The sequence below is a fragment of the Ornithorhynchus anatinus genome, chromosome 2 (assembly GCF_004115215.2).
Source record: "Ornithorhynchus anatinus isolate Pmale09 chromosome 2, mOrnAna1.pri.v4, whole genome shotgun sequence".
Lineage (NCBI taxonomy): Eukaryota > Metazoa > Chordata > Mammalia > Monotremata > Ornithorhynchidae > Ornithorhynchus > Ornithorhynchus anatinus.
Genome location: NC_041729.1, coordinates 148895500 through 148919223, shown reverse-complemented (window position 1 = coordinate 148919223; position 23724 = coordinate 148895500). Strand labels below are relative to the sequence as shown.

The 23724-nt window shown below is 40.0% G+C and overlaps 1 protein-coding gene across 1 annotated transcript in view; it reads right to left on the bottom strand.

Moving 5' to 3' along the window:
- Window positions 1-23724, bottom strand: part of LRRK2 (leucine rich repeat kinase 2) — a 149997-nt gene that overhangs the window by 58432 nt on the left and 67841 nt on the right. The window contains exons 22-31 of the mRNA XM_029047252.1: window positions 21910-21976; window positions 21430-21647; window positions 18713-18963; window positions 14313-14461; window positions 12630-12723; window positions 8631-8817; window positions 6281-6462; window positions 3410-3639; window positions 2494-2621; window positions 1494-1712 (exon numbers count right to left, since the gene is read on the bottom strand). Of these exons, the coding sequence (XP_028903085.1) occupies window positions 1494-1712; window positions 2494-2621; window positions 3410-3639; window positions 6281-6462; window positions 8631-8817; window positions 12630-12723; window positions 14313-14461; window positions 18713-18963; window positions 21430-21647; window positions 21910-21976 (1725 nt within the window). The remainder of the gene's footprint in view (window positions 1-1493; window positions 1713-2493; window positions 2622-3409; window positions 3640-6280; window positions 6463-8630; window positions 8818-12629; window positions 12724-14312; window positions 14462-18712; window positions 18964-21429; window positions 21648-21909; window positions 21977-23724) is intronic.

Here is a 23724-nt window from a genome sequence, read left to right as displayed (position 1 = left end):
GATAATTGGGTAGGGGACAGTCCCTGCCTCACATGGGGCTCACAGTCTTAATCCCCATTTTACAGATGAGGTAACTGAGGGACAGTAGTTAAACGACTCACCCGAAGTCACAGAGTAGGCAAGGGGCAGAGCCGGGATTAGAACCCAAGTCCTTCTGACTCCCAGGCCCGTGCACTACCACTAGGCCATGCTGCTTCTCTTCTGCTGCTTCTTTCTACAGATGACTGAAATAATAACGCCTGGGAGAATATGTGACTCCCTTGTTGGCAAGTCAGTGGCTGGGCCAAGGCAGAGAGCATTTCAGAGCTGAGGTGACAGTCGAAATACTTTCAGAAATGATAAGAAATAAACCAGGGAAACAGCAATTAATAAATGGTATTTATTGAGTTCTCACTGGATTTAGAGCACTAGTCTAAGCATTTGGGAGAGTACAATAAGACAGCACCAATTCTGGGCACCATATTTCTTTGGTTTGACAGCAACTTATGCACATGAATATCTGAATATGTAAATGTAACAGGTTGCCTTTGGATCCAGCGTGGGAAAATAAAGAAGACAAAAAGGATCAAGGATAAAAAATTGAGTGGAAGGGGAAATGAATGCGTGGCTCAATGGAAAGAGCCCGGGCTTGGGAGTCAGGGGTCGTGAGTTCTAATCCCGGTTCTGCCCCCTATGAGCTGTGTGACTTTGGGCAAGTCACTTCACTTCTCTGGGTCTCAGTTCCCTCATCTGTAAAATGGCGATGAAGACGGTGAGCCCCCCGTGGGGTCTAATTACCTTGTATCTATCCAGCGCTTAGAACAGTGCTTGGCACATGCTAAACGCTTCATAAATACCAAAATTAGAGAAGCAGCGTGGCTCAGTGGAAAGAGCACGGGCTTGGGAGTCAGAGGTCATGGGTTCAAATCCCGGCTCTGCCACTTGTCAGCTCTGTGACTGTGGGCAAGTCACTTCACTTCTCTGTGCCTCAGCTACCTCATCTGTAAAATGGGGATTAAGACTGTGAGCCTCACGTGAGACAACCTGATTACCCTGTATCTACCCAGCGGTTAGAACAGTCCTCTGCAGATAGTAAGCACTTAACAAAAATATCAACATTAATATAATTATGCTTTAATAAATGCTTGAAATCAATTTAGTTCATTTTGGTGGATTTTTGTATATTAGGGACTATGAAGGTATGGATCGTTTTACATTTCACACAGCAGTTGGCGCTTAGAAATCTTCCATCAACAGCTCATTAGATACCGTTAAGGTAAAAATCAACAGCATTTTAAAAGCTATTCCCTGAATTTCATAATAGAAAAACAGGTCTGAAAAAAGTTGGCGGTCAGGAAACCACAGATTGAAGGGTCAATTATGTTCTTACAATTTTCAGCATGAAGTATTAGGTTGTAAAACAGTACAAGCAAACATTCAGTCAGTAGTAATAAAAATAATTTTCTGGTCTACCTAATCACTTACTGCAAAAAAAAAAAAAAAGATTTAATTACCTTGAAGTTCAGGCTCTCCTTTATGATAGTTTTCCGGAGTTTTATCAAAGCATCTGATTCCTCTGTAGCATTCACAAAGTGATAATCCCGAACTGCAGGGAATCCTCTCTTGTTCAAAAGCTCTTTGGTAATTTTGCTTATGCAGGCCTTCCGTTGTTTCTCATCAGACACATCCAAATGAGTGCCAACAAGAATCACAGGTGAGGAAGAAGCCCGAGCCTGATGGATAAAATCAAAATAGGTTTCCCAGTTTGAAATTAGGATTTTTTTCTTCAGTATAGTTATTGCAATAGTAATAAGCACCTCCAAGAAACAAGAAAAAGTAGGAAAAACTTTGCTTTCTAATGCCTATTTTTCTTAAAAATGATAGAAGAGTCAAATTTGCAAACCTAAAAAAATGGTCTTCCAACTCCTTTTTGTCTCATCCCCCCTCAGTCTGCTTCAAGGTAATCTTAATAATGTTACATTGTTTAAAATCTGAAAACGTCCTTGTTTCAAAAAGAGTTAATCTACAAGTACTGCTTACAGTATCTGAAGTCGTCATTCTCAAATAATAACAAAAGCTACTTAGATCAATTAGTATTTTAATAATTGAGGCTTCAGAATTCAAATGTAGGTTTACATTTTAAGCCTAAAATAAAAAATAATTATTATTTTAGGACTACTATTAGATAAGTGCCAATACTTAAGATATTTGGATGAAAAAATAGGGCCCATATTAACAGATATAATACAGGGGCTAGAATTTTTTTATGTGCTCTTTAGAGCACCTTATTATTTTAAGAAGAGTTAATCATGACTGTTCACTGGGCGGTTCAGGAAAATCTAAAGATCCAGAGACCAAATCATGCTGATCTTTTCTACTTTCAGCATGTTTATGAAACGCAAGGATTTGAAAAATGAGAAAGAGAAATTGCCATACTTTAATTAAGGATAGATTTGCTCAAATTTAAAACCCATCTATCTGGCGTATTTCAATTTCTGTAGTGAAACTGGATACCTTTATATTGAAGAGCCATGGCTTCATAGCATCCACTTCTGCTTCTCCTTTGCTGAGATCATAAACAGCAAGATACAAAGCTCTCTGAGTCATAAAATGAGGATGAGTGCTGTAGAACTCCTCTTGTCCTAAAGAAGAGAGCTCTATCAAATTCTAGGCTTTTTTAAAAAAAAAATTGGTATTTGCTAAGCATGTACTAGGTGTCAGACACTGTACTAAGTGCTAGGATAGATATAAGCTACAAGATCATTGGGTTGGACACAGACCCTGTCCCACATAAGGCTCACGATCTTTATCTCCAATTTACCGTGGAATTAAATGAGGCACAGAAAAGTTAAGTGCCTTGCCCAAGGTCACACAGCAGACAAGTGGCAGAGTAGGGACTAGAGTCCTCTGACTCCCAGGCCTGTGCTCTTTACACTAGACCAGCTTCTCCTGGAAAGCCTGCTCCTGAAAGCCTGCCTTCTCGTAAAAAGTCTTTCAGGCAATAAATAATCTTTCTGTGGCCTACTGGAAAGAGCAAGAACAAGGAATCAAGAGACTTGGGCTTAAGTGCAGGCTATGCCATTTGCCTGTCTTCTGACCTTGGGCAAGTTACTGAACCCATCTGTGCCTTAGTTTCCTTTCCTGTAAACTGGGAATAAATTCCTCTTCCCTTGGAGCTGTGAGCCCCTTGTGGGACAGGAGTTGTGTCCATTCTCATTTTCTCGTTCCAATGCAGCATTTGGCACCCAGATTGACACAAGGTGAGTACATAATTATTATTATTATTAGTATTGTTTGAATTATTAAGATTTCTTCATTCCTTTTTTTTTAACAACTTTGTTATGGGAATAAAGTGGAGCTGCAAAAAAATACAAAGGATAATATGCTGCATTATGACTGCTGAGTTATTCAAATCATCTGGGGCAGATACCTGCAAAATCCCAGACATTGAGAACCAGAGCTTTCCTCCCTTTTCCTCTGATCTGGATAGACCAATCCTTTACGTCTATGCCAACTGTAGCATTTTGAATGCCTGGGTCCGATCGCTTGCTTTTCATTAGCTGCTGTAATAGTGTCGTTTTGCCACTTCCGGTATTTCCCACAATCATAAGTTTCATTCGATTGTAGGGTACGGCCTTCTTTAACCGCTGTTGAAGAAACCTGGCATTCCAAAAACAATAGAATCAAAATAGTGGTGTTTTGGAGTATTTTCAATATAATTTATTAGTTGTGCCTCTCGTGTGGGTATGGGTGTGTGTGTGAGTGAGTGAGTGAGTGAGAGAGACAGAGAGAGAATACATATTCCCTTCTTTCTTGAATAAAATGCCACCTAAGTGCAATTCACTCAAGGATGTGTTTTTGCCTGAAAAGACCAAAGTGAGATGCTTAGTCCAAACCACATTGTGGTCACACAAAGACTATCTGTTATGCTGAAATTTCCTGTCTGCAGCCAAAACACTGTCTTAATTCTTAATGAAATGCATTTAAGTATCTATTTCAAATCTCCAATATAGCATAGAATCTCTCAGTACAATTTATACTGCACTCTCCCAAGTGCTTAGTACAGTGCTCTACAGACAGTAAGTGCTCAATAATTACCACTGCTTGATCTGGGCTAGCTTTCTGCCTCTAGGCAACTGACAAGTGCCTGGTACAGTGCCATGCACAAACTAAGTGCTCAATAAACACCACTGATTGATTGATCCATCAACCTGATTGATTGATCGATCAATCCCTTCATAGCATAAGAAAGCCTGTTCTTTAGAAAAATCTATCCAGGAACAGAGATTCTACAACATTCCTTCATCATGATCCTCATCACCAGTAGCACTTATTGAATACCTCTTTGAACTGAGCACCCTACTAGGCACTAGGGAACATAAAGGTGCAGCTCCTCCCTTCACTGGGCTTACGATCTGAAGGGGGAGATAGATGGGCCCAAAGTGAAATGAGCAGAAGAGTAAATACAAAACAAATAAACACTTATCAACACGAGGGCTAATGTGGCTAATGGAGTAGCATGAGGATAAGGGATGTTAAGAATCGTAATAAAAGTTGTGGTATTTGTTAAGTGCTTACTCTGTGCCAGGTGCTGTACTAAGCGCTGGGGAAGATACAAGGCAATCGGGTTGGACACAGCCCCTGCCCCACATGGGGCTCACAGACTTAATCCCCGTTTTCCAGATGAGGTAACAAGCACGGAGAAGTGAAGTGTTCACGGTCACAAAGCAGACAGGCAGCAGAGCTGTAATCAGAACCAGGTCCTTTCGACTCTCAGGCCTTTGTTCTATCCACTAAGCCATGCTGCTTGAGTATGTGACTTTTTAGAGGAAGAATGAAGTCTAGGCAGGGGAAAAGCCTGGGCTGGCATGGTTAGTGTGGGAGAAGCAGAGAGCACAAACCGAGGTTTAGGGGACAGTGAACACTATGAGGGAGATGGCATGATGAGGGTAAAAGCAACAGCTAGGAGTCATTCTTGCAGGTAAAGAGGACAGAAAGCTATCGGAGGCTGGTGATGATGGGAGTGGTGTGCTCTGAATGTCGCTTTCATTCATTCATTCAATAGTACTTATTGAGCACTTACGATGTGCAGAGCACTGTATAAAGAGCTTGGAATGTACATTTTGGCAACAGACAGAGACAACCCCTGCCCAATGACGGGCTCACAGTCTACATGGGGGAGATGCACAGCAAAGCAAAACAGAACAAAACAAGACAACATCATCAAGATAAACAGAATCAAGGAGATATACACCTCATTAACAAAATCATTAGGGTGATAAATAATATATACAAATGAGCAGTGCTGAGGGGGAGGGGGAGGGGAGCAGAGGGAAAGGGGTGGCTCAGTCTGGGAAGGCTTTCTGGAGGAGGTGAGCTTTCAGTAGGGCTTTGAAGAGGGGAAGAGAGTTAGTTTGGCAGAGGTGAGGAGGGAGGGCGTTCCAGGACAGTGGGAGGACGTGGGCCAGGGATTGACGGCGGGACAGGCGCCAGTGGGGGACGGTGAGGAGGTGAGCGGCAGAGGAGCGGAGCCTACGGGGTGGGCAGTAGAAAGAGAGAAGGGAGGTGAGGTAGGAGGGGGCAAGGTGATGGAGAGCCTTGAAGCCAAGAGTGAGGAGTTTTTGTTTCATGCGAAGGTTGATAGGTAACCGCTGGAGGGTTTTGATGAGGGGAGTGACATGCCCAGAGTGTTTCTGCGGGAAGATGATCTGGGCAGCGGAATGAAGAATAGAATGGAGTGGGGAGAGACAGGAGGAAGGGAGATCAGAGAGAAGGCTGACACAATAATCCGGTCGGGATATTTGAGAGCTTTAAAAAGAAGACATGTGCGGCAGTGTGTACGATAGGCTGAAGAGAGAGAACTCTGAGGCGGGGGGATCAGTTAAGGAGGGGTTACAGCATTTCACGTAGGAGGTCAAGAGTCGGAGAGAAATGCACAGTTCTTTCAATATTATGGATGGAAAACTGGGAGAATTTAGAGACATGTAAGTGGTAAATGACATCCAGGTGGAGAATTTTTAGGAAAGTAAGGAAGGGAATTAGAATTATGAGGGGAAAATACTTAACACTAAACGAGGCACTTATTCTATGCTCTGTTCAAATGATGGCATGTCCAGAAAACCATATTAAGTGACCTGTTCAGTTGGCATTTTGCATTTTGGCACTAACTGTAAGATCAGTACTCATGTTCAATATTGTGATGTTTGGAAAGCAAATTCAAAATCATACTTTCTTTTGAGAAAATGGGACAAAATAACTTCTAGCAAAACATCAACAATAATTATTAAGAAAATGATCTGACCTTATAATGTCTTTTGCCTTGCATCCTATATGTTTAAAGTCAAAATTAAGGCGCAGTTCATCCAAAGGAAGGTCCCAGATTTTGGACAGTTTCCCCATTTCATTGGGAAAAGACCTTAAGTCCAAATTGTAGCTTACATCAAGAGATGTTAAATTTTCTAGGAAGCCAATCTCAGGGGGAATCTTTATTACATGAAAAAAAAAAAAGAAGATAAAACTTTTCCACAAGTCAGAGATATTGTCATTATCATCAACATAAATAGTCATCAGATCTACAATGTAGTAGAAAGTTGTTGAGAAATAATCCAACTATTTTCACTACCACTTTAGAACATGCTATCAATATTGTTATTATTATTACATTTGTTTTGCGCTTACTATGTGTCAAGCACTGTTCCAAGTGCTGGAGTAGATACAAGACACTTAGAATTTCTAAGAACTTTGGACATTTTTTAAAAAGCGCTTCCAAAATGATATTTGGTGACTCCAAACACTATCCCCAAGCTTTAGAGCAGAAAGTTCTTTAGAACCCAGGTCTTAGCTCTTTCTATTAGGCCACACTGCTTCTTTGCTGCTGCTCGTCTAACAACAGAGTGCCTGAAGACCTTTTCAAATCCATTCTGTTGGTTAGGAATCTCAGTAAAATTGGCAAATCTAAATTCCCCATACATTTTTCTTATCCCTCCATATGCTCGAAGATTATTATTCACTTTTCCTCAGCCTTTCCTTCCTCAAGCTAAAATGCTCCAATTTTTTTTAGCCTTTTAAGTTTGGTCTGTTTTCAACTATTAAAATAAATATTTTTATTGCTCTCCTCTGAGCTTCTCCAAGTTTCCATATCTCATTATGTTTCAGCACTCACAGTAACCTAAGTACTCGAAAATTAAGAATCTGAAAATAAGATTACCTTCCAATGTACACACTCTCTTACTGTGATTTCATAGGACTAAGTTCCGGGCACATCTGCTGATTATTATTCTTCCTAATCCCGAATTATCCTCAACTTTCTCTTTTAAGCTTTATTCTGTTTTATTCCTAAACATTTTCTAAGTTGTCATGGTGACTGTTTTTTTTGCATATTACTAGGTTTCTCAATTAATAAATGAACTATTGGACTTGGGTCCAATCTGTCTGAATCCAGACCATGGTCCCCGCATTTGTAGGAACTAAGCCACTCCTAAATGAGTTACCCCTAAATGACTATTCATTCAATCATATTTATTGAGCTCTCACTGTGTGCAGAGCACTGTACTAAGTGCTTGGGAAGTACAATTCAGGAACAAATAGGGACAGGGGAGACACCTCCAGATAGCCACAGTAGTGCTACACGCAATTAGTGAAAATCTTTCAGATCTCATGACCATAAAGAGCCATCTTCCACACTCCTCATGTATGCTAGCAACACCAGAACCAGCCCAATAGCAGTGCAGATATCAATTTCACCACTGAAGAGCTTGTTTTGAACTAAGGACCCCTGGCGTATTATATCACTAAAATCACTGCACCCAGTGTATTTTTAAATGTTTCCCATATTTCTTGTTGGTGTATTTGTTAAGCGCTTACTATGTGCAGAGCACTGGTCTAAGCGCTGGGGTAGACACAGGGGAATCAGGGAGTCCCACGTGGGGCTCACAGTCTTCATCCCCATTTTACAGATGAGGGAACTGAGACCCAGAGAAGTTAAGCGACTTGCCCACAGTCACACAGCTGACAGGTGGCCGAGCCGGGATTCGAGCCGGGATTCGAGCCGGGATTCGAGCCGGGATTCGAACTCATGACCTCTGACTCCAAAGCCCGTGCTCTTTCCACTGAGCCACGCTGCTTCTCATCAATTTCTCATCAATTTCTTATCAATGAAACTTAAACTTTGCTTCCACTTTTCTATATGAACTCCCCAAATACTACCTCTTTATACTACGTAGATGGAGTTAATACAATTCTAACTTTCTTCATCCCCATGTAAGGCATTTTCACAAAAGTCTATTTACTCTGTTGAAACAATTGAACAAAATTTCTAAAAGGAGGAAACACCACAGATTAAAGACACAAAAAATGCTCAACAGTGAGAGAGTACTCTCTGTCAGTCAATCGCATTTGTGTGCAGAGCACTGTACTAACAGCTTGGGAAAGTACAATATAACAATATCACAGAACTATTCCCTGCCCACAATGAATTTACAATCTAGAAGGGGAGTCAAACATTAATATAAATAAATTATACAGCAGGCTGAATTACAATGCCAATCTTCAAAGCACAAGTCCAACTGATGAAATACCAGAAGATTTAGAAATGGGAGTATATTGCTATAAAGATGTTGCCTGAAAATTAAAATAGAATTACTCTTTTTTACCTCCTTCAATTTATTATGGGAGAGGTGCAATTTCTCCAGTCTTGACCATGCAGATGCTTTTTCACTCAAATCTAAGATGCTGATTTGATTATAATTAAGCAACAGCTCTCTTAGGTTTAAAGATTTCCAGTTTACGGGTCCAGGTAGAGTATGTATTTCATTGCTGCTCAAATCTAATGAACGCAAACTAAAAATATGCAAAAATCAAATTAAAGCATGGTCTCCTGTACAAATAAAAAGTGTAGGCAAGAATAACTGTAAACCATTGGATTTTGAAACAAAAAAAATTTATACGATGAGGCAAGAATTAGTGATAGTTTGGAAATGGGAAAAAAAAAAGGGGCCCAAGGAGAGGGTGAAGGCAGATGGAAAGTAGGTAGATTTAGCCAGGAAAGATATATAAACAAGCAGAGTGTAAAAAACAAAATTAATGTCACAGAAGAGTCTGTTTAGATACTTCACTTGCTGAATAAACAATTCGGGAAGAATGACGTGGGATTACAAATGCAAGTGTTGTTTTTTTTAAAAAAAGTTATTTTTAAAAATAACATTTGTTGGTTTACTTCCTCTTCTTTCTTCTAAATGTCCCACCCACTTTTTCTTCATGTAATTTTAGTTTCTTTGCTATTACTGGGAGTCTTCTGAGACTGAATTCTGAGCATGAAGATTATGAGTGTGAGCCTACTCAGGCAAAAGAAGATGAAATGTTATTTTACGCCTGACCTTTTTGAAACCGACCCCACCCATGTCAACTACAATGGCAGTAATGGCGGGGGAAGAAAGTACACTTAGATAATTTTATCCTGCATCCAGAAGGATGACTAAGCCATTATAAGCTACTTAAAAATGAAAGAATCCCTCAGCATCCTGTATTTTAATGAATGCATTGTGCTCTGTTTTGGGGCCTCGAACCATAAAGGGTACAATCTTTTCCACTAAGGAACATATAAGAAGGGCTATTTTAACCTTTGCTTCTCATAGGATAAAAAGACATTTCTTATTTTGCCATCATATACTTTCAATTCACCCACTTACCAAGCAAAACAAATCTATCATGTGGCTAATAATAATGATGGTATTTGTTAAGTATTTACTCTGAGCCAGACACTGTTTGAAGCGCTATTATCTAACATATACGAGTAAAAGACATAATGTTTCTAAGGACGGATGTAATTCCATCTCTGCCATCGGTGATATTTTTTTTCTTTTAAAAGTTAGCAGCCAGAGTATGGCTCCTCAGGAAATTCTTTTGTGTAATGGCTGTGAGGCATGACCGGAACAACCATGAGCAATATACTCTTGAGATTTCTTCAGAAAAGTAGAAATTTTGCAAGGAAGGAGAGGGCTTTTAGGTCAGCCTCAGAATTGGCAACACTCATTTATTAATGATGACTCACTGTTATTTCATTATTTGGACTTCAACTTCTAGTTTTTTGTTGTTGTTGTTATTGTTGTTTTTAATCTAGGCTAGGACAATTGACAAATGAAATTTTCCTCTGGACTTTTAACCAGAAAGAACACTTGATGTTGAAAGCAGCATAGCGTGATGGAAAGAGCACAGGCCTGGGAGTCAGAAGATCTGAACTATAATTCCAGCTCTGTTAACTGTTTGCAGTGTGACCTCAGGCAAGTCATTTAACTTTCCTGTGCCTCAGTTTCCTCAACTGTAAAATGGGGATTAAATACCCGGTCTCTCTCCTAATTAATAATAATAATGTTGGTATTTGTTAAGCGCTTACTATGTGCCGAGCACTGTTCTAAGCGCTGGGGTAGACACAGGGGAATCAGGTTGTCCCACGTGGGGCTCACAGTCTGCATCCCCATTTTACAGATGAGGTAACTGAGGCACCGAGACGTTAAGTGACTTGCCCAAAGTCACACAGCTGACAAGTGACCGAGCCAGGATTCGAACCCATGACCTCTGTGAGGCCCATGCAGAGAGGAATTTATCCAACCTAATTAACTCCCAGTGCTAAGAACAGTGTTTAACATAGTAAGCGCTGAACAAATACCATTAAAAAATGAAGCACACTCACAATTTACGTCAAATAAAGGAGGGAATCACACTCCTTTCAGAAGTCTGAGTCTCTGGTAAATAACTGAAAACACCACCCACCCGCCCCAGCTGACCATTGGCTCCAAAAAGGAATTACGACCCAGTTTGCTGCAGAATGGAATGCAGAGAGGAAGACACAGAGTTTCAGTAATGTCTTTGCTCTACCAAATGACCTTAGCTCTGTCTTCCCACCACAGAGCCACAGTGAATTTTTTATGGTGTGCAGGTGGAGAATTATTGCTGAATTGTACCTTCCAAGCACTTAGTACCCAGTAAGTACTCAATAAATGATCTGCACCCAGTAAGGGCTCAATAAATACGACTGAATGAATGAATAAATGGAGAAGAGTTTCCTGTTACTGGGGGAGATAATTTCATAGCTCCCATAATCCCCTTTGCTTGATTTGACACTTCATTTAGGATGCATTTGAACTCGTGTGTCCTGTGAAGATGAAGAAAATGCTGATTTATGACTCCTTATAGATACCTTCTAGACCGTAAGTTCATGCTCTAGACTGTAAGCTCACTGTGGGCAGGGACTGTCTTTGCTTATTGTTATATTATACTATCCCAAGTGCTTAGTACAGTGCTCTGCACACAATAAGCGATCAATAAAAATGATTAAATAAACGAATACCGGTGTGGATGTGAAGATTTATTCCTCTCCCTGCACACAGCTCAAGATGGCATACAACATCAGTCAGTCACATTTACTGAGCACTTACTGTTTGCCGAGCACTGTCCTAAGCACTTGGGAGAGTACAATATAAGAGTTAGTAGACAGGTTTGCTGCCCACAATGAGTTAACATCGTTAAGAAGATGGAGATGGACAGAAGTCAGTCAGATAATGGGATTTCTTAACCTCTTCTGTGTGCAGACCTTCGTACCAAGAGCTTGGGAAAGCACAGTAGAGTAGGTGGACACAGTCTCTGTCCACAAGGAGTTTATTGTCTAGACAGACAATATTACTGGAAGGGGAAATGGCAGGGGATATTATTAGCCACAGAGTACCATGGGGAGAGGTACTAGGGTGGTCATTTTGCAGTATGGCTTTTCCTACTCCAGAAAGAGTTCACTGGAGAGATAAAAACAGGCAATAGTACCACCGCTATTCAAGGTACTATTTTCTCCTGCAAACCAGAAAAAAAAGTGCTTCAAATGATGATTAATAGAAGATTAAAGTTGTTTTCCACTAAATTACAACGCAGAATCTTCTGGAAGGGAGAATAGTTCTCAATATATATATATATAGAATTAGGGTTACAGGGTACAGGTATAAAGAAATTACCATACACTTTGCCCTAAGGAAGGTTATAGTTCCTTCTCACAAACCTAACATTTAATAATAATAATAATAATAATAATAATGTTGGTATTTGTTCAGCGCTTACTATGTGCAGGGCACTGTTCTAAACGCTGGGGTAATCAGGTTGTCCCACGTGAGGCTCACAGTCTTAATCCCCATTTTACAGTTGAGGTCACTGAGGCACAGAGAAGTTAAGTGACTTGCCCACAGTCACAAAGCTGACAAGTGGCAGAGCTGGGATCAGTAGGGTGATCATCACAGAAAACACAGTTCAGTAAATATCCCAAATTTTAAAATATTTAAGACCAGGTAAAGCAGGTCTTTTTCCCCCACAAATGCTCAGAAATGATTCTAAAATATCCAAGGAATTGATATTTGTAAAGGAATAATTTGCAATTGAAGACTGCACAATTTTCAGTGTTCTGCACAAAGAAAAACTGAAATCTGTCAAACTGTTTAAAATCACAGTTGTCCTCTCTATCTTTAACTCCTCCAGTAAGATTATATACTAGAGCAATACATCCTAAATGTATTTAAATGTTCAAAGTACATTTCACAAGTGAAACAAATAACTCAGTTGGAAAATTTTCATTTCCGAATCCTCTGATATTAATATTTATGAAACTATGAACTTACTGTGGAAGGCGGAGAATTGCTTCTGGAATGCATGTAAATTTGTTTTGTGATAATTTTAAACTTGTTATGCTGCAGGGCAGGCAAGGCACAGCAACTACAAAGGAAATGGAATGAAAAGAACATTTCGCAACGCTTCTCAACTGACTTCATTAGATGCAGTAATAGACACAGTTACTAGGTGAATCAATCATTTGACCAATCAGGGGTATTTGGGGGCAGTTACGGTGGAAGAGCACTGTACTGAGGAACTGAATGAGAACAATAGAGTTGAATGAGTACGATAGCCTTCTCCCCTCAAGGAGCTAACAATCTAGTGGAAATAACCAAAACCTAAATTGAAATGATACCTTTAGCTAACAAAATTTTTCTGCAACTATTTCATTTCCCTTTAACAAGTCAAATTTGTTTAAACTGTTGTTCAAACCTTTGCCTAGCAATTTCTCCCCTCAAGATGACAAATATTAAGACCTTTATTTGGCCAACACACTGAAGTTTTATTTGTTCTTTTACTTTAAGTTGTAAGAATTACATATAATGGATGGTGAAGTTTCAGTAGAATGAGGCTTATATGGAATTCCTAAAAATTATATCGAAGGCATGGTCAAATTGAAGGAACATCTTAAGGACATACATGCAGTAATTTGCAATAGTGAGGCCTGCATCAACTCATATAACAATAACAATAATGTTGGTATTTGTTAAGCACTTACTATATGCCAGGCGCTGTACTGTATGGGAAGCAGCGTGGCTCAGTGCAAAGAGCACGGGCTTGGGAGTCAGAGGTCATGGGTTTGAATCCCACCTCTGTCACTTGGCAGCTGTGTGACCGTGGGCAAGTCACTTCACTTCTCTGTGCCTCAATTATCTCACCTGGAAAATGGGGATGAGGACTGTGAGCCTCATGTGGGGCAACCTAATTACCCTGTAGCTATCTCAGCACTTAGAACAGTGCTCTGCACATAGAAAGCACTTAACAAATAACATTATTATTACTAAGCGTGGGGTGGATACAACAAATCGGGTTGGACACAGTCCCTGTCCCATGTAGGGCTCACAGTCTCAACCCCATTTTACAGATGAGGTAATGGAGGCACAGAGAAGTGCCCCGACGTCACTTGCCCAACAATAAAAAGAAGAGAAGTGGCAGAGCTGGGGTTAGAACCCATGCCCTCAGACTCCCAGGCCCGGGCTCTATCCATTACACATGCTGCTTGCCATGACACATGCCAACATTTAGAGGAGTGAGCTGGCATGCCAATTAACTTTTTTTTGAGGACCTGGGTTCTAATCTCAGCTCTACCACTTGTCTGCTGTGTGACCTTGGGCAACACACAACTTCTCTGCGCATCAGTTATCTCATCTTGTAAAATGAGGAAACGTTCTCTGCATTGTCCCAGTTAGAGAAAAAGCGTGGCTTAGCAGCAAGAGCACAAATCAGAGGACTTGGGTTCTAATCCCCACTCTGCCACATGCCTGCCGTTTGACTTTGGGCAGGTCACAACTTCTCATTGCCTCGGTTACCTCACCTGCCAAACAGGAATTAAATCCTACTCCTAAGTGGCGCTCTTCCATAATTACATAAACATTTTCAAATTTTCAGCCATCAAATCTGAATTTTACAATTACATAAATGGAACTGCTACTCCGCAGTGCTTGAAATGTTAGAATGACAAAAATACTTACCAAGCAAATTCATCCGGGCACTGAAGACCTCAATTTTAGTGCATGCTTCAAGAAAATTCTCAGAAAAGGAACAAATGTTGTTTTTACTAAGGTTTAAAACCTTTAACTCTTTCAAGCCCAAGGGGGAGCATATTCCTGATATTTTGTTCCTAATCATAAGGGAAACCAAGAGTGATATCACTTAGACACCTCAGTTGACTTGAAAAATGTCAGGAGATGTTTCTATAGTTTCACAGTATACAATAAAACATTAAAAAAAATCAAGCATATTTATTCATTTTATATATTAAGGCATATAAGATGACTTTTCAAAGGACAGGTAACAAATGAGACAGTAAGGCATTTAGGTAGTAGTTTTAAATAATAAAAGCAGTAAACACACAGGGAGACTGTGGGCTCATTTTTGTAATGGTATTTGTTAAAGGCTTTTACTATGTGTTTCTTGTTTTTACTGTGTTATGCACTGTACTAAGCACTGGGGTAGTTACAAGCTAATCAGGTTGGACACAGTTCATGTCCCATACAGGGCTCATAGTCTTAATCCTCATTTTACAAGATGAGATAACTGAGGCCCAGAGAAGTTAAGTATTTGGCCAACATCACCCAGTAGACAAGTGGTAGAGCCAAGATTAGAACCCAGGTCCTTGTGACCTCCAAGCCCGCAGCGTGGCTCAGTGGAAAAAGCATGGGCTTTGGAGTCAGGGGTCATGAGTTCGAATCCCAGCTTTGCCACTTGTCAGCTGTGTGACTGTGGGCAAGTCACTTCACTTCTCTGTGTCTCAGTGACCTCATCTGTAAAATGGGGATTAAGACTGTGAGCCCCATGTGGGACAACCTGATTCCCCTGTGTCTACCCCAGCGCTTAGAACAGTGCTCTGCACATAGTAAGCGCTTAACAAATACCAACATTATTATGGTCAAGGAACATGTCTTTCAACTCTGTTGTATTGTACTCTCCCAAGAGCTCAGTACAGTGTTCTGCATAAGGTAAGCACTCAATAAATGCCACTGATAAAACCACAGTACATAATTAGAGAGGTATTCCCCTGGCCTTCTGCAGTTGACTCCTTTTTATCAACGTTGTCCACATGTTGAATGATAGGAAAAGAGTATCCCTTTTCGCTTTCCTATTCCTTTTAACTCCACTTTAAAAGTTTGGGAAGGTGCGTCAAACAATTCATGGGCCCAGTTACATCTGCTGTGAAATCTTCTCAGTCCATATGACAGCTAACACGGCAAATAAGGAATCAACCAATGTTATTTATTGGGCACTTACTGTGTGCCCAGCACTGTACTAAGCACTTGGGAAAGTGCAATATAATAGAGTTGAAGCAATTTAGGTCCCATCCCTTACTTCTAGCCTCTGATCTCCTACTCTAGGCAGCTGCTATTCCTCTCCACAATCTAAGCAATTAATTTGCTTAGACACGGAATATGTCTCTTTATTGTTTTATTGTACTCTCCAAGTGCACAGTGTAATACTCTGCACATGGTAAGCGCTCAATGAATATGATTGAATAACTGAATGAATGAATGAATTCTTCCAGCGGGGAAACCTGAGAGAAAAATAGCAGATGCCCCCTCAGTGAAAGGAGTTAAGCTCTAGACAAAAGTAACTTCTTTCATACTTCTTTCTCCCTTTTAATCTGGAACCACTGTCCCTAGTCCTCAGGAATTTGACCCCTAACACTGTACCTGCAACTGAAAAAAAAATTGTTCAACAATTTCATTTAATTTTGTTTTATTAATCTATAATAGTCATCTGCAGCCTTTGTGAAGTGTGGCCTTCCTGCATATGCACTGTCCATTCCATGTACTGCTTTAGCTATGTATTTTATTTAAATGATATTTGTTAAGTGCTTACTAGGTGCCAGGCACTGTACTAAGCGCTGGGATAGGTACAAGTTACATTCTTGATGGCCTTGGAGTTAACAGCCTCCTTTTCAAGATAGCCAAAAGCTGATTTGAAAGAAGCCGCATCACCTAGTGGATAAAGCATAGCCCTGGGAGACAGTCAGAAGGACAAGGTTCTAATCCTGGCTCTGCCATTTATCTGCTGTGTGGCTTTGGGCAAGTCACTTCACTTCTCTGAGCCTCAGTTACCTAATCTGCAAAACGGAGATTAAGACTGTAATCCCTATGTGGGACAGGGACTGTTTCCAACCTGATTAAGTTGCATCTACACCACTGACTAGTACATGCTTAACAAATACTATTAAAAAAAAACACCTCAAGCCAAATAGCTACTATAGCTCAATCTGGGTAAATACTGAGCTAGACAACGGACACTTTCAAGGCGAGGTGCTTCCTGCACTGGCATATTCTGAAGTTTTTCATCCAAGCAATGATCTGATTAATTTATGGTAATCCATGAGGTCATGTGAATTTGAACAAGGATACAAATAAAAGGCTATAGCTCAATTCCCTCAATCAGTCATGAATCTAAGATCAAATGCTGTTAGATGCTCATACTCATCTCTAATTAAATGTCTAAAAGTCCTGCTTGTTGGTAATTGACCAAGAATAACTGAAAATCACTCTCTTAAAAACAGTGTTCCATTAATGAGAGACTGTGCTATAGGCATTAATCTTTGGTGAGATTTTCAGAGTTCCAATTGGAAATAAGCATGGGTATTCCTGAGAAGGGAGAAACATGTCCCATGAAGGAAGTGGGTTGATTCTCTATCTTGTGGAACAGTAAGGGGTAGTCCTGGATGGAGCCAAGCCCCCAGAATTCTCCTGAGGGGCATGAGGGAAGACTAAATCTTTCTTTTTTTCTCTCCTGGTGTTGGGGGAATGAGGTGTTTCTTCCTCCATGTCTTAGAAGTAGGTACAACTTGGCAAGAAGGCTCTATCAGCTAATTAAGAGGATGGGAAAGCAGGCCAGGAAAATGAGGAGCAATGATATCTTGGAGGATTTCCTGGTTTAATCCCCATGTATGGTTTTAAATCTCTATTAACAAACATGTATATAATATGTCTATGTTATATATACATAACATAGACATATTATATATATATAACATATATATATATATCTTACTGGGGGCCCAATGCTGTACTAAAGACTAGAGTATATACAAGATTTTCAGGTCTGACAGTCTTTATCCCATTTGAAGCTCACCTAAGTAGAAATATTTGAGTAACCTGACCAAGGTTACACAACAGGCAAAAAGCAATATGGCCTTATGGGCAGAACACGGGCCTGAGAGTCAGACAGACTTGGATTCTAATTCCAGCACCACCACTCGTCTGGTTTGTGACCTTGCACAAATCACTTCATTTCTCTTTGCCTCAGTTACCTCACCTGTAAAATGGGGAATTAAGACTGTGAGCCCCCTGTGGGACATGGACTGTGTCCAACTTGATTAGGTTTTATCTCCTCAGCACTTTGTAGAGTGCCTGGCACATAGTAAGTGCTTAACATGGGAAAAAAAAAAAGAGTGGCAGAGCCAGGATTGGAACCTACATCTTCTAACTCTCGGTCCCATCCTTTTTCCACCAGGCCACAATCCTTCTCTTGTTAAAATATTATTTCTTAATTCTCCACATTTTGAATCAGCATCTTGCCTTACAAATCTTCAAAGGAATCATCAGGCTAAGTTCCCTTTCAGATTCTGACCAGATTTCACATCGGGTTTATTCACTTTGACAGCCTGAATGGTAAAAAGGCTCCTCTGACTTTTCATTCTAGGTATAATAGCAAGGTGAACTCTGTCTCATAAAATGACAATCACAATTAACATCTAGCTACACATCCCTAGCAATGGTATTTATTGCATGCCTATTAACTACTAAGCATCTTGAAGAGTAGAGTAGAAGCAAAATACATATTCCCTATCCTCAAGTGTTTCTAATCTTCTATCTTTTGCACATAAAAAACTATTTTGAAGGCATCAGAGAACTACAGATTTGACTCAGGTAAACTGAGTTCAAAATACAAGTTTATAAATTCTCAGTTGCTTGGCTGAATTTCTGAACAAAGTGGAGGTGACATGTAGTAACAATAAAAAGGTCTCTACATAATTTTTGTAAGCTCAACTAGTATACATATGTACTTTTCCAATTTAAAGAAAATAAAAACAGGAAGGGATATCGAGAACCCATTATTTTAAATATAACTTTGCCAATATATGAAAAAACAATCTTAAATATTAAAAAGCCATTAAAAAACATGAATAGATATTATTGGTTAATTGGTTAGTCAAGAAGCAAGGCATGAAGGAGAGCTACATAATACGGCACAACTAGGCTTCAATCACTTGTTTTTCACTTTGCTATCGGTCAAAACAACTTTTTACTCCTAATGAATACTGGATGCTTAATGGGTCTTATATGAGTAAGACATGAATTTTAACATCCTCTTATTCACAGAATCTACAAATAGACCCTATTCTTACCCTTCTAATATGAGCTGTTCCAGTTTTTCCACAACATTTGCAAAAAATTCCGGAATACAAGACAGTTGATTGTACGAAAGGTTAAGTTGCTTCATAGTCGGGCACTTCACACTCGGGTCCAAAGCTAGAGAAGGACCAATGTCATTGCGAGAGATGTCAAGGTTTGCAATGCAATTCATTTCCAGCAAATAAGAAGGAAATGCTGGGAATTTGTTACTGTGCAAGTCCAAATATGTCAAACACTTCAAAGTCTGAAATCAAAAGGGAATGTGTTAAAAATGAATGGGTTATGGAAAATCTGAACTGTACTTCCAGAATCAATCGATAAATCTTATTTAGTGAGCATTCACTGAGTGTAGAGCACTGTACTACATGCTTTGAAAAGTATAATGTTATTGATGCCTGTCTACTTGTTTTGTTTTGTTGTCTGTCTCCCCCCCGCAAACTACGAGCCTGTTGTTGGGTAGGGATTGTCTCTGTTGCCAAATTATACTTTCCAAGCGCTTAGTACAGTGCCCTGCACACAAAAAGTGCTCAATAAAATTAAATGAATGACTATAATGCAGAAGAGTTGATAGACACATTTCCTGCCCACAACAAGCTTACAACCTAGAGACGGAGACATTTTTCTAATATAAATAAATTACAGATATATACATAAGTGTTGTGAGGCTGAGAAAGAGGTGAATAAAGGGTGCAAATCCAAGAGAATGGTGTTGCTGAAAGGGGTGACAGAAGAGGAAATAAAAGCTTAGTCAGAGAAGGTGTCTCAAAGAAGATGAGCTTTTATTAAGACTTTGAAGGTGGGGCGAGTGATTGTCAGGCATGAAGAGGGAGGGCACTTCAGGCCAGAGGCAGGACTCGGGCAAGAGGCTGGCAGTGAGATAGATGAGATCGAGGTACATTGAGTAGACTGGCATTAGAGGAGTGAAGCGTTCAGGCTGGTTTATAGGTAGGAAATCAGGGAGGTAAGGTAAAAGGGGGCAAGATGCTTTAAAACCTAAGGTAAGGAGTTTCTGTTTTATGTACAGGTGGATGGGCAACCACAACGGTCTAGTATGTTACCAAAACTGGGCCAAAACTAAAAGAAATCAGAATCTGGACAGGAGAGAATTTTAGTTAATACACTACATGATCTGTAATATTGGGACTGCACTTCTTTCAGCTACTGGTTAATTCGTATTCTGTTACAGGTAGAAGAGATAAAGCCTAAGGTGATGCTATTTTTTTAATCACAAATTGAGCCAGGCGGCAGGGACTTTAGGAAACAGGACCAACAAAAGACCTGAAATGAAGAAAGGGGTTGAAAAAGAGCAAGAGTGAGAGAGAGGCAGAGACAGGCAGAGACAGGCATATTTCGTGAGAGAAGAGACCAAGAGAGAGAAAAACAAAAATATAGAGGTTATGGAAAAACACCTCTAGAGTCAGACGGAAGGTGTTGGCTAATAGGATGCTGACCTTGGGGGAGGCAGACTGAACCGCTCCGCTGACTACAAAAGTCAGCAGCACAGGGAGCTTTGGCCGAACGTGTGACGGTTCTGCTTGTTGAAGCAAGTAAGGTCAGTTTTTGTTAGTTCACTGACCCTTATTTAGTCCTTGGTAGAACTGGAGTATAACTAGCCACTGGTAAGATGAGAAACTCCTAATTCGGGCAGCAACAAGACTCTTGTGTGACACCAGAAAATGGCTATGGTGCATTTCTGCACACAGCCAAAGTATTATGTAGTTATACCACCTACAGTTACTGAGTAAGGAGATTCGGGTCCCAGATTGCCTGGCTGCTATGAATTTCGGCTGCAATGCATTTATACTCTAGGAGAGCAGCAACCTATTGCAGAGGAAATTGGATTTTGAAAGTGAGGATAATAGGCACAAAACCACACTTCCAAACACCCACAGCTTGGACACCAACAAACATAACCACAGCACAAAAAAGCCACAGAAGAGACAGAGATGTCCTAGAGGGACAAAGAGATCAAGTGACAGAAAAGGAGAGATAAAGGCAGAGAGGGAAAGACAGAAATGGAGGTAGATACTGAGAAAGGCCACGGCACAGATGCCGCACAGAGAAGAGCAGAGGCAGAATAGTAGTTCAGAGTAAGGACAGACATGCTGAGACAACCAGACAATGGTATTTATTAAGCACTTAATGTGTTCGGATAACTGAAGGGGTAGAGTATAATGGAGTTAGTAGACATGATCCCTGCCTTCAGGGATTTTACAATCTAGACACACAGACTAAGAAAGTGAGAGAGCAGTATAGAAAGCAGACATACCCTCCCACCCGACAGATCTTAATCTGTTACTCTTCAAGTACCAGGTGCCTTAGTTCTCCAAAACAGACCTCTACAATGAGATCCAAATTCATTTTCTCTGGGACTTAAAAAGTTTAGAAATTTATGGCCAGACTACATTTGATTTTTAATACCCTGGAATGCACGATTCCAATAATCTGACCAATTAAAATCCACTTGATTTTAAAAAGGTGAGGAGAAAAGAAAAAAAAAACCCACCATATCTTCTAATTCACATTGCATGGGTGAGAAAAAATTCTGCACACATGACAGTAACTGCACTTGAAATAAACTAAATTGGAAAACTGCCAAGTTGCTTTATTCATCATTTGAAGGTACAAAGAGTCACAACTTAATTACGTATTATATTCATGTAAAAAATTATTCAAGTTATCTAATAAAATATAGTAAAAGTCAAGTTACCTCACATAATTGTTGTGGAACAGTTGTGAGTACGTTCTGCTGAAGTTCCAATTTTTCAAGATGTTCCAAGTGAACACTTAAGCAGCATTTCTGACTTATGGAATCTATATCCTCCAGTTCATTTGCTGAGAGGTCTAGTGACTTAATATACTCTTTCTCTAAAGCTAGATTAGAAAAACTCTCCGACCCTCTCAAATGGGACTGAAGTACTGATGACCCTTTTGTAAAAACAATGACATAATGGAAAAGTGATGAAAATTGTTTTAAAAAGAGGATAGCAATAAATGAGGACTTCTAGAGCAAATACGAGCAAATTCTAGAGCAAGTTGGTGACACAGATCGGAAGGCTACTCTGTAAAACAGGACAAGCACAATGGGTCAAAACTTGCAATTACAAAATTTAGATTCAGAAGTCTACTCGGGGAAATAATCAATTGTTACCAAAACTCTTGTTTCTTGTGTTTTCCTCTAAATACTCACTTAGAGCATCATCTGATGAAAACAATTTTCTTCTTTGCTTCAGTAATTCTTGATCAAAACTGGGTCCCTATTTAGTAAGTAAACAGATTTAAAAGAAAATTGACACTATTAAAAGAAGTGATGTTTTTTACTAAGAATGACCCTACCAAATTTTAAAGGAGCAGTATCATACTGTCAATACTAAGCGCTTAGTACATGCTCTGCACACAGTAAGCACCTCAATAAATATGACTGAATGAATGAAAGAAGTATAAGAGGCCATGGCCTGTGAAAACTGAGTCCTTAAGTTTCATGCTTATTGTCTCTTAATTGACGTTCATCTGCTTTTAAACCTGGAAAAAATCTTAGAGATATGCTCTCATTGAATTATTATACAAAAATTAACTTGGAAATATGGCAGATTTTCTTTTTTTCTCCCTTAAAACTATAGTCATAAAACTCAAATTTTACTATGACACCACGAATGATTGGCTTGTTGCCAATTACCTTCCTATCTTTATAATCAATCCTAAGAAATGTTATCTGAAGGCATGAACCTCTGAAAATGGATCAGAGCCAAATTACAGTCACTGGGTAGAATAAAAATCAGCTTAGACAGCTGTTCTCCTCATACAACTACTAATAAGAATATGAAAATTATAATTGTGGTAACCGTTAAGCACATCCTGTGTGTCAACCATTGTACTAAACGGTGGGGTAGATAAAAGAAAATCAGGCCAAACATAGTACCTGTCCCTCGTGGGCCTCAAAGTCTAAGCGAAAGAGAGAACAGGTAGTCTCCATTTTGCAGATGAGGAAACTGAGTCACAGAAAAGTTAAGTGACTTGCCCAAGATCACACAGCAGGCAAGTGGCAGAGCTAGGGTAATCAACAAGATCCTATGACTCTGCCTGTGAACTAGGCTGCCCTGCTTCTCTACTTGCACATTTATAAATTTGTCACCAGACAATAAAAAGCACTTTGGACAATTCAGTATGTCTAGTTGCAGATTTATCATTTTGCCACCTTCAGGCCAGTAGATGCTGTACTCAGCTATCTTCCCACCCCCAGCAATTATAATAGATGAAGGGGGGGGTCAGAAAAATTCTTGGGCAGCATTTATAGGGAGATATATAGTTCCCAAATAATGTGATTAGGTAAAGAAATATCCAGGGTAGCAAAAAGTGTGTATGTTTTGGGGGGCTGGGGAGGAAGGCACAATCGATCAATGATAATTTAATTTAATTATGGTACTTCTTAGCCCTTTCTATGTGCCAAGCACTGTTCTATAATAATAATAATGTTGGTATTTGTTAAGCGCTTCCTATGTGCCGAGCACTGTTCTAAGCGCTGGGGTAGATACAGGGTAATTAGGTTGTCCCATGTGAGGCTCACAGTTAATCCCCCTTTTACAGATGAGGTAACTGAGGCGCAGAGAAGTGAACTGACTTGCCCACAGTCACACAGCTGACAAGTGGCAGAGCCGGGAGTCGAACCCATGACCTCGGACTCCGAAGCCCAAGCTCTTTCCACTGAGCAGTGGGGTAAAGTTAACTGGGTTGGGCACAGTCCCTGTCCCACATGTGGCTCACAGTCTTATCCATATTTTGCAGATGAGGTAACTAAGGCAACAGAGAGGTTAACTGACTTGCCCAAAGGTCACACAACAGACACGTGGAGAGGCCGGGATTAGAACCCTGGCCCGTGCTCTATCCATTAAGTCATGCTACTTCTCTGAAGTATTTACTGAGTGCTTACTGTGTGCAGAGCACTGTACTAAGCACCAGGGAGAGCTCAATACAGTTGTTAGACACACTCCATCCCTCAAGAAACTTA